Source organism: Brachycentrus maculatus, unplaced genomic scaffold (assembly GCF_059751285.1).
Source record: "Brachycentrus maculatus isolate JH-2025_06_01 unplaced genomic scaffold, ASM5975128v1 h1tg000196l, whole genome shotgun sequence".
Taxonomy (NCBI): domain Eukaryota; kingdom Metazoa; phylum Arthropoda; class Insecta; order Trichoptera; family Brachycentridae; genus Brachycentrus; species Brachycentrus maculatus.
The window spans coordinates 2,378,493-2,390,360 of NW_028280947.1; the positions used below are offsets into that span (position 1 = coordinate 2,378,493).

The 11,868-nt window shown below is 34.5% G+C and overlaps 2 protein-coding genes across 3 annotated transcripts; one reads left to right on the forward strand and one right to left on the reverse strand.

Moving 5' to 3' along the window:
- Positions 1-778: 778 nt before the first annotated feature.
- Positions 779-3,514, reverse strand: CNPYb (FGF signaling regulator protein canopy b). Its single transcript, XM_088263140.1, has 2 exons — positions 3,173-3,514; positions 779-2,355 (listed from the first exon to the last, which is right to left on the reverse strand). Exons 1-2 carry the CDS (start codon positions 3,501-3,503, stop codon positions 2,063-2,065), a joined length of 624 nt encoding a protein of 207 aa, XP_088119266.1. The 5' UTR covers positions 3,504-3,514; the 3' UTR covers positions 779-2,062.
- A 726-nt stretch (positions 3,515-4,240) lies between these two features.
- LOC148307645 (uncharacterized) lies at positions 4,241-11,606 on the forward strand. Of its 2 annotated transcripts, none has more exons than XM_088263142.1 (9): positions 4,241-4,457; positions 4,529-4,672; positions 5,672-6,434; positions 7,043-7,248; positions 8,373-8,581; positions 9,034-9,153; positions 9,519-9,722; positions 10,404-10,620; positions 11,361-11,606. In XM_088263142.1, exons 1-9 carry the CDS (start codon positions 4,365-4,367, stop codon positions 11,508-11,510), a joined length of 2,106 nt encoding a protein of 701 aa, XP_088119268.1. In that variant the 5' UTR covers positions 4,241-4,364; the 3' UTR covers positions 11,511-11,606. The 2 variants fall into 2 exon arrangements, with proteins under 2 accessions (XP_088119268.1, XP_088119267.1); XM_088263141.1 differs by having other exon boundaries at positions 4,256-4,457; positions 4,511-4,672.
- The last annotated feature ends 262 nt before the right edge of the window (positions 11,607-11,868 follow it).

Here is an 11,868-nt window from a genome sequence, read left to right on the forward strand (position 1 = left end):
TACAATATAAGAGACATAACTCTGTAATGTAAAAAATGATTGATTTAAACATGTACAATGTTGCAATATACCTATAAAGAGAGACATTTACGCGCTGTGGATGTTATGTGACATTTTATCCAAAAATTAAAAGTTACCTCATAAAATTGTACAAAAAACAGGTAAAAATAATTACAAATAATATTTAATAAAAAAATTGTAGATTCTTGTAAATTTACTCAGCAAAAGAATATAAGCAAAATATATCAAGCTGCCACTTAGTTGAGAATAAATAAATAACAATATTCTTAAATTGATTTCTCAAACACTGGATTTAATCCGTTAGGGCAATATAATAATAATAATAATTCTTTATTCCAGCTTGATATATCAAGATATACATAAAAGGTGTCTCAATAGACCAAAGCATCTTTTTTATATGATGAAGGGGATGCCCAGACTTCTATAAAAAGATTGTTTAAAAAAAACAGATAATTTCTTGATAAAATAATACTTTATAAAAATAAAAATAATAATAGGGGGCCTTGTATGTTCATACGATACTATTTAATGTGGATAAGATATTTGATATATGGAAACCATTTTTTTAATTACAACATAAACTTGGTTTTATATAAACACACACACAACCTTTTGTAGTTCAACCTTGCTTCCATGTATTTATTCTCTTTGGCAGCTAATCTCATATCCTTACTTATACACAAAAGTTAGATGAAATATTCTTAAAATTAAAAATAATTAAAAAGGTATTGCAATAAAGAATCGTGATGTAACAAAGTTTTTTTTGCAGTTAACATATCGCTCACTCCTTTCAACACTGTCATATATCAAAAATCATAAATTTCCAGTTTTGCATGTTTTCGGAATGCTCAAAAAATGTACTTTATCCCAGCAAAAGCGGCATATTTTTAACTTAATATTTACCCGCTATAGGGCAGAAAGTGTTGTTTTTGCATTTTGAAAAAAAGGTATTGTTTAGTAATTTTTTTAAATAAACTAAATATTTTTCAAATGGAGAAAAAAAACTTTCAGGTTTTACCTAAAAAGATCTGTTGCACAATAAAAAGTTCAATAAGTGGCTTGATATTAATTTTTAATACATTTTACTATATTTTTAAACTAAAAACGATCTCCTGAAAAATCAAGTTTTTTGATATATGACGTTGTTGAAAGGAGTGAGCGATATCTTTTTCTCCTATTAAAAAAAAAGATATTTAACTTGATTCTGTTGTGTAACAGTTAAGAGTGATTAGCCAACTTACGTTAGGGGTAACAAAGGGGGCAACATTAGGGGTAAAAGAAATCACAATCATTGTGATTTTTTTGCTATCATATTTATTTAGTATTATCTTGGACTAGTAATAATAATAATAATTTTAGAGTACCTGAAGTACAAGACTGATTACTGTGTCTTTATCAGTGTATTATCGAGCAATTTAAAATACTACTTCAATCTGATGTGGTGTCTTATGCATTATTGCATGCGGATCAGGGTTAGAAGAAGACATATAATGCAAAAAATATTTCTTCAGTTAGCAGTGATCGTGAATTAAAATAATCAACAGATCATTCAATTGAATATCTCAATTATTTTCAACAAATTAATACCATCTGGTATTAATTTGTATTAATTTGTATCTACACATGTGGTATTTTGTCTAAATAAAAAACGAATATATAATATAAGAAAGGAATGTAAGGATGAACAAGGGGTAATTGAAAAGATTAAGAAGAGTTATTTCAGGTGGTATGGACATGTGGAGCGAATGGATAGCAAGAGAATGACAAGAGAAGAAAATATATGTGGGGAATGTGAGCGGGAAAACAGAACGAGGACGGCCGAAAAAGACTTGGCACAATCAGATCAATCAGAACCTAAAATCTGGTATTGTCAAAAGTCTGCGTAATCAGAGGGCATGTATGACTAGGTGTATGGATGTGAAGGAAGCGAAGAGTGTTTGTCAGGACAAAAGAGCGTTCCATTCTCTCTGCCTACCCCTGTCAAGAAACGGCGTGATGGTGGTAGTAGTAGTAGTAGTATGATTCAGGAATGGTATCAGTGTTATAATTCAACTTTTCCACCCGTTTCACCCTTGAGCTTCTCATCCAGACACTTGCTGTTCTCATCGCCAAGAACTCGGTGTCTGCACAAGAAGTCTATCAGCGGAGTGTCCTGATGCTTCCAGTACCAGTCCTCGATGTCTTCCTCATACTCTTCCAGCATAGTTTCACACTGGTTCTTCATGGCCGTTATTTCCACCGAAGGTTTGTCCCAGAGTTCAAAAGGAATTCCGAGATCCACCTTGACTCCCTTGTCCACCAGTCCGTGCAGAGTTTGAAACGTTTGGCTCATTCCTGGAAGAAGGAGAATTAGAGATGAGATGTATTCAGTGGCGTGCACAGAGAATCAATTAGGGTAGGCAGCAGAGGTAGTTGATAAGGTAAGCTAGGTACTACTTAGTAATGTAGGGTAGGTACTGTCACGCGGGTAAGTTAGGATTGGCACTGCTTTTCTGCCTACCACACCATGAAATGCACACCCCTGGATGTATTAAAGACCAACAGAAATATTTAAAAAAAATACTAATACAAATTCATATTACTTGGAGCACTAACCCTAAACTTATTTCGGACAGAAAATTTTCAAAAAGTTTCCGAGTCATGTGTCATTTTATTTATAATAATGCCGAAAATAATTCTTAACCGTGAAAGAAAGGTGGTAAACAATTTTAACTTTATTCCGTCAAATAACATTGTCCACTGAAAGATATTTTCCCTTTAAAGACCTTTTAAAATAACTATGCATTGTGTTGCCATTTAAAAAACAGGAATGCCAGTATCGCCAGATTAAAGTCTGCTATATTCCTCGTTTAGATAGAAAATAAAATTTACAAAAAAAGGGATACCAAAGGAATTACATGAGCGATTTTGATTGGCCGAGGGGAGGGGCAGGAACGATGGGAACGCTTTTAATAACATTGCAAATATATCACGAGTACAATTAATGATGCAATGTCGCAAACTTAATAAAATGCTGCTTTTCGATAAGCAAATATTAAAAATGAAAACAATTCACGAATAAATATGATTAATAATCGGTTTTAGTATTTTTACAAGTACAAAGAGAATTTTGTATTATATCCAAATTTGCACAATATAAACAAATACGTACCTTTAGAAAATCTGGTGCTATCTTGGCGTTCCTTGTGTATATTGTAGAGAAGAATATTCTCGCACACGCCGTCCATCGACTCGATCAGGCGTAATTCAGATTTTTCGTATTTGGTGCGTTTCTTTGGCTTCACGTCATCCACTGAGTAACCGATTTCTATAACATCGTGCGATTTGCCTGTTTCTTTAAGACGAGACTCAAGTTCCACAGCTAAAATTTTGCAAGATTCACACCTATCCGCATATTTAACTCCGTGCTCCTCTTCTGCCGTATCGGCACTCGTGTTTATAAAATAAAACATTAAAATCAACAAGCAACGCCGGAGATCCATGTTGATATAGATTTGACCAAAGATTATATGGATTTGACGTTTAAGATCATAGATAAAATTTTAGATTCATCTGTCATGTTTTTATCTTCGTTCGGCTGCAAAAAAAGCGTTTGCGTTCATTTCTCTTAAAAAGTGATCAAACTCTTTTTCCGAATTGAGTAAAAATTATAGTTTAGATTGCCTACTTATGACTCTCATTATGACATTTTAACTTTCTCGTTAAACTTTTACGAATTTTTGAAATTTTAAACTTTTTAGATAAAAAAAACCACTGTCACGCATTCAGTTTTAACACCTTTCTAAACTTAAGACGTCGGGCTGCTGTATGCTAATTTTACAAAAAAGTTTTTTTGCAGAGACATCTCTTGGGATAATTACTTATTAGACGTCACTATTTTTTTTTTTGTTAAAAAAGGTATTCTTTACCGTATTTATACCTTTTCCCTTTGCTCCTTATCCTCAATACCCTAGTCAATTAATTATTTTAAAAAAATTATAAACGATTGATTGTTTTTTGTTGAATAGACAAAAACTTAAATTATAGCATGTATTGTAAAACAAGAGGATTTTTTTACACTTAGCTGGAATTTTGTCCGTTATATCCGAAATTTGTTAAATAGAGAACCGTTATATCGAGGTTTTACTGTACCTTCTATCGAATTCTAAATTCCAAAAATTACGAATTCGAAAATCTAACGTGTGCGGGAGCATAATACATTAGCTGTCAATATAATTCTTGTTATTATTCTATATAACTGTCAAAATGCTGTCAAAATAGTTGTCTTTTGTGTTTTGTGAAGAATATCAATAAAATTTTATATTTTTTCTACTTTTTAATGTGTTTATAAAATAAGTCCAACAATGACGATATGTCGGATTTGTTTATATCCGGGAACAAACATGAAATCATTGTCAAATCATATTACTCTTTTGGAAAAAATACTGGGAAAGGAGGTAAGCTGTACTAAACTATTATTTATTAAAAGTATTTTTTCATATAAAATAAGGTGTGTTTTTATTTTCAGATATCACTGGGGGGTATAAACAGCAGTTTATGTTTTAAATGCACTCACATGCTGGAGCAATATTCACTGTTTCAAAGTCTGTGCTTTAAAACAGAATTGATTTGGGAGAAATATTCAAGTTTCTCGTACGATAGCCAATTGGATGTAAGAGAACTTTATTATTTTATAATGATCACAAAAATATTTATAGTTAAGTTATAAATTTAAGCATAGAAAATTTAAAATAATACTATTTGAGTTAACAATAATGCTCAAAAATGTTTTTTTTTTAACATAAGTTTTTAAAAAAAAAATTTTGTTCCTAAATATATCATCACATTCTTTGACCAATTTAATGCCAAATCAATGAATAATATTAGTTATAAGTATATTTTTAAGGTAATTCTCGTCCACATTTTTTGAAAATTAATTTTAATATAAATATTGATAGATAATTTACAACCCCTTTATTTTTATTTCGTTTTAAAATTCTTTAATTAAATATTGATTAAACATAACAATTGTCCGCCTCCGTAGGTAATGGAGTAATTTTAGTAGTAAAATATCATAAAATATGGATCTAACATGTATAAGATCATCCATATCGCATTTCTTCTCCATGTTATAATGGATAAATTTAAACGTTGTGTTTCACTCTCTCTCGCTGATAGTGTGTGAAGGAGACGTGTATTTACCAGTTCTTACTATTTGTTATTTTATTATTATTTTATGTTCAAGACTTTTTGTTTCTCTATTAGTGTATTCATTAGTGTATTTTTATATTAATAATCCCTTTCCGCACCCCAATGGTGCATAGGGCACTGCTTCATATAAAGACAGTGTTATCTCGATCGATTACACATGAAGGAAAGGTGATCAGCCCTCCACTTCAGGTACCAGTCCAGTGTAATATTGAATAAATATTAGAGTGAAAAAAATCACTTATATTTATTAAACCCCCCTGGGAATCGAACCCGGGACCTCCAGAACGGTAGGCGAGCATGCTGACCATTACACTACGGAGGCGGACAAAATATTGATTTTTATATTAGATACTGTATATATGTATTATGTTCAAGGCATTAGCCGTTCAATAAATGAATAAATAAATATGTTATATGTATATATTAATCGGCAATTTAAATACAGTAATTTTTTTTCTAGTCTATCATTTTAAAACAAAGAGATGAGTTATGTACAAATCGAGAGCTCTCCATTGTTGCGATATTAACCAAGTGCAACATAACACATCAAGCCGAGAATCAGCATATCACATTTATTAATGAAGAAGATGGCACAACAAGTTATGACAGTACAAAGCATCAAAGTGAAGAAATATTTCTTTATCCAAAAGAAGAAATGAAAATGGAATTTGCAAACATTCTCAATTCTACACAACCGATTCTAGCTGACGTTGAAACACTATTGAACAAGAAATATTTATTTGATGAAAGCAACGATACTTGTGCTTCCGCCGATATTAACAGAGATGATGACGATTTGAAAGTATTAAAATATCCAAAAATACAAGATAAAAGAAAAAAAGATTTTGAAAAAGACTTGGGTACCGCTGACGAAACTTGTTACATGGCAGATCCAATTTTCGGAGATGTAAAACTTGAAGAATTCTCCGCTGATGAACACAGCTTCGATATTTCAGACACTTTTGATGATGAAAACGTCAGCTTGCAAAACATTTCCCGTTTAAGAAAACACCGGAAGAAATTAAAGAAACTCAAGAAGAAGGGTTATTTGCCCAACTTGAATGAGCTTGTAGAAGATAAATATTTTGCCGATTTAAAGGAGAGTCCCGATATTGACTCTGTAGAAGGCATAGAAGATAGCATTATATTAGGAAGTAGTCCACAGATTCGAAAATACAGAAAAAAATTAAAACCAACAAGAAAAAAGAAACTGAAATATAAAGGTGAGAATGTTTATTTAATTTTACTTTAAATTCTTCTTTTTCTTAGTGTAGTCCTTGTGGCCTATTTTTAAGAGGGATTAGCCTCCTATGATATCGATTCCCAGCTGTCGATCCATCTCTTTGGTGGTCTGCCCGGAAGTCGTCTACCTTGGGGATGGCCGTACAATGCAATGTGGGGGGAGTCTGGATGATGACATTCTCCTCACATACCATTGTCTCCTTCATTGCCTTCCCCACCTGACAACATCTTAAATTTCGCATATTTCCCTTTAAATCAATTAGTTTAAATTCAATTCAATTTGTCTATGTCAGTGCATATCTTTCTCTTATTAACTTACACGTAAAAATGTTATTCAAAATCATCTATTCGGAGTGGAACATTGCATATGCAAATTTGAGGTGAATTGTTTTAAAATATTTTTTAAGCTAAATTGAGACATTTTTTTTTTTCCGTAATCAAAAATAAAATTTGTATAGATATCTCTGCCCTGCCTCTAACAGGTGCTTGGGGTCATAGGTCAAGTTGTCAGAAAAATTGCGCCGTAACAATATTATAGAATTGTTTATTCCTGAGTATTGACATAAACTGCCTTTTACTTTGTAACTAGAAGCAGAAAGGGTTGTGAAATCGTACAGAAAATTTACTAGCGCCGAAGGAATACTGATTAGACTGAGTCGGAGAGAAGTTATTGAGGAAATTGAAATGAAAAGAAATGAAGATAGATTTATATTGGCAAAGAACAAGTGTGAAGCTTGTGCAATTATATTTAAGGGGACGAATCCTTACAAGAAACACATGCTCCAGCATTTAGAGGTTTGTATGTATTTATATTTTCTTTGCTTTCGTTTACTTATTTAGTGCATATTATTATTATTTCATTTGTTTCGGGAGTCTCTTTGTGGTAAAATCTATCCATTTTGAATTTAAGTTTGTCAATTTTGCTAAGTACCACCTTTTTTTAAAATCTAATATGTCAAATATTGTAAAATAATGCGGAATTTACAACATTTTGTGTGTCCAAATACTTATTCACAAAATCTGCATTATCTCCAATTACAGGAGTTATTTTCATATAATTTTATTTTTTGACATCTCATCAAAGTTAGGAGTCGTAACAATCGGCGGGTATGTATGAGGAGATGCATGAACGTGGAAGAGGCGAAGAATGTTTGCAAGGACAGAGTGGTGTGGCGCTCTATTCTCTCTGCCTACCCCTGCGGGGAAGCGGCGTGATGGTTAGTTTTTTTAGTTAGCCCCGTAAATGCCCAGACTTCCATATTCTTCTTCATCTTTGATGAGATGTCAAAAAATAATATGATGCGGAATTCATCGAAACACGTGTCAAATAGATTTTGAGAAATAGTGGTATTTATCAAGTAAAAACTTAATTAAAAATACATATTATTTTATATGTGTTGTCTCTTTCAAAAACCATGACTTTGTATTTGCTGCACAGCGTCAGCAAATCACTTTCCTTGCACGCATTATACATCTTTTACACCAGCTCCTAATTATTTAAGGCACCAGGTTATTTATGTCTGTTACGACTAACGGTACTGGATCACTTATGGTTAGGAAGACGGAAACGCGCAAATCAAGACAATGATTTATTTATCGAAAATTGTAAAAGTTATAAGAGCAAGAAGAACAAAGCAACGCCAATAGACAAAGAGCGAGCGTGACGTATGTATGTTTGAATTTCAATCTTATCTGAGCACAAAAATATTGGTCCTCCACCCTTTATATACGATTTTGAAAGGAGTTACATGTGGTGGGGACAATATTGCAAACAAAATAAAAGTCGATGAACTGCGTCTCTTTGTTCTTCTCGCATACATTTATGAATACAATTTTAATACACAAATTCTTATAAAAAAATAAACTAATTTGGAAGGAACAATGGCATTTCTAATACTGGTTTTGAAATCATTGCACAGTCTAGTGGCGGCGAAGTGTGCAGCATTTGTTCCCGAAGGTACCGGGACTCCGCTTGCTTGCTGAAGCACATGAAGTGGCATTCCATGAGAGTCGACTGTCAGCTCTGCGGCAAGAGGCTGTTGTCTGTCATCTTCCACCGCCATCTTGCCGAGCACAAGGGCAACACTGGACCCGTCTACGCATGCGATCAGTGCCCCAAAACATTCCAGTAAGTCTGCATAGCTACTTTATCAAATGTAAGTTATCATTAAAAGTCCTGTCTTTTAATAGGCATTTTTATATGAGAAAATGATCAAACATTGGCAATTTGTTTGGTGATGCTTTTTTCTGATTAATAGGCTGTTTCATTTTATCCGCCTCCATGGTGTAATGGTAAGCGTGTTTAGCTATCGTGCTGAAGGCCCAGGTTTCGATTCCCAGGGGGGAGGGGTCACAAATAAATATAAGTGATTTTTTCACTCTGATATTTATTCAATATTACCCTGGACAGGTATCTGAAACGGAAGGCTGATCACCTTTCCTTCATGTGTTAACGATCAAGATAACACTGCGTGTATATGATGCAGTGCCCTATGCACCATTGGATGCGGATGAGGGTTTGAAGGAGAAGATAAAATTTATAAACTAAATTTACATTAATGCTTTTCTTTTTTTCTTCAGAAAAAGGGTGTCTCTCTCCTTTCACCAAAGGAATTATCATATAGCCCCCGAGAACTATCATAAATGTGATAAATGCCCTAAAGTACTTAAGCACAAGTTTATGCTCATAAAACACAAAGCGTAAGTATTGAACTACCTTTCTTTTATCTATGGTGTATAAGCCTTTTTGTCTTATTTGGAAGTACCACTATTTATACGTAATCATGAGCTACTATTCATCTCTCAGACCAACATTTTCATTCTAATATAAAGAACAATTAGTATGAAGCATGCAGTTGCTCTATGCAGGGCATTTTTTAAATATTCGTCTTTTGTTTTAGAGATACTTTGTGGCACATTTTATAAAGTTTATACATTAAAACAACTTTGTTTTTAACACAAAAGTGGTTAAAAACAAGATATGGAGAGTGTTATGTTACCATACCACTAAGTTAACAATGCTTTTAATTTACAAAAAAAGGGAGTAATTATTATTTATTTTATAGGTGTCACGCACCTGACCCCAAGTATCGGTGCGATGAGTGCGGTCGAGTGTTCATCAGCGAGAGTTGTTACCTGAGCCATAAACAGATGCACTTGGATCGACGCGATAACTACTGCGTGGAGTGCAATATGCACTTCAAGACCAAGAGCAATCTCAAGTTGCACTTTGAAAAGTCGGCCAAGCACATCAACCCTCAGATACTCAAGTAAGTTGGAACAAAAGTATGAAGTGAAGTTAGCAGTAGACCTCGTGAAGTTTTTTCCCAGACCACCTTTACCAACTTTGGCATATAAGCAAATAATATTTCTTTGCTAGATATCTTGATAGGGATGAAGTTCAGACATTTACAGGGCTGACAACTTGTTTATGTGATTGGTTGGTTTATGTATCATCACTATTACACAATTATATATCACTTTGCACACTGTATAATACATTTTTACCATTTAGACAAGGATGAAGCAGTACAGGGGTAGGCAGAGAGAATAGAAAGCCATACCACTCTGTCTCTGCAAACATTCTTCATCTCCTCATATATACCCGTGATTATTTCGACTCACAGCTTGAGCACTTTCAAGTATTTGACATACCTGATCGTGCCAAGTTTTTCTCGGTCTTCTTTTGCTCCCTTTTCCAACTGCATGCGCCTCATAAATTTGTTTTACCGTTCGTTCCCCAGTCATTCGTTCCACATGTCCAAACCATCTCAACACACCTTTCTTAATTTTATTGATAATGCTTATCTCAGCTTTGCATTCCTTCCCTATTTCACCATTTGAACATCTACCATATATTGTTTTGTCGCACATTTGTCTTACAGACCTCATTTTGACGGCATTCAGTGTTCTTTCATCCTTTTTCTACTTTCACCCTTGTTTGATTCCAGGTATAAATGCGAAAAGTGCCCCAAAAGCTTCCAGACCGAGAGGGAGGTGTTGCGTCATACTGAGAACTTCCACGAGGGAGTGAAGAGATACACTTGCGACAAGTGCTCCAAGGGCTACGCAACCATCACGGGACTCCGACTCCACATAAGGAAAGCGCATCAGGGATACAAGTTTCCCCTGAAACACGAATGCCCGCATTGCGCTAAGAAGTTTGCAGTAAGTTCAACATTCACATTGAATTATAGAAAGACAACTCGGAATTCTTCCTTCTCTTCTTTTTCGCTCGCAGCGTGGAGCATATGGCCAACATGATACGTCTCTAAGTCACTCTGTCACGCGCCATCTCCTTGGCTTCCTCCCAGGTCAGTCCGGCACCCCGAAGTTCCGCTGAGTATAGTCTGTGAATGGTCGTCAGCGGGGCGGCGGAATCCCCGGGGTCGGAAGAAGAGACGTGAGGGTTTAATGCTCTTAGGTGGCATTCTAAGGACATAACTCGGAATATGCTAGAGAAAACCAGAATGCCACTGAAATTCTTACGAACATATCTTGTCGCTTGACTATACAAACACAAATTTGTATACACTTATTTAGCCACCGTAGTGTAATGGTCAGCATGCTCGCCTACCGTTCTGGAGGTCCCGGGTTCGATTCCCAGGGGGGTTTAATAAATATAAGTGATTTTTTCACTCTAATATTTATTCAATATTACACTGGACTGGTACCTGAAGTGGAGGGCTGATCACCTTTCCTTCATGTGTAATCGATCGAGATAACACTGCGTTTATATGAAGCAGTGCCCTATGCACCATTGGGGTGCGGTAAGGGTTTTATTATTATATTATTATTTTGCCACAAACGTACACTTCATTTGTTTCTTGCAAATAGACATAGAAATCCGTAAATCGTCTTAAGAATTGACCGATAATAAATAGATTAACATTATTTTTTGTTCACAGACTAAAACCCTCATGAACTGCCACATTCGAACCCACACCGGAGAGCAGCCCTACGAGTGTGAATATTGCCAGAGGAAATTCTCTCAATCGTCTTCTATGCGAACACACATCAAACTTGTGCACAAAAAACTCAAAAGTGCCACAACGTAACAAACAAGGAATTCTTATAACCCGTTTTAAGGCTTCAACCCGGCAGAATGCATCTCAGTACTTGATTTACTTATAAAAATAAAAATTTGCATAGTTTGTTTTGAGTTTTATTCTTTTGTTTTGGTGTATTAACGTACATACGTACATTTTGCACTTATTACTATTGAAAAAAAGGATAAATACTGAGTAAGTCTGGTTCATATGTCCGCCTCTGTAATGTAATGGTCAGCTTGCTTAGCGAGAGGTCTGTACTGGACCTCCAGTACAAATCAAACCCGGGACCTCCCGGGTTTGATTCCTAGGAGGGGATCAAATAAATAAAGGTGATATTTTTCTCTCTAATATTTATTTAATACTA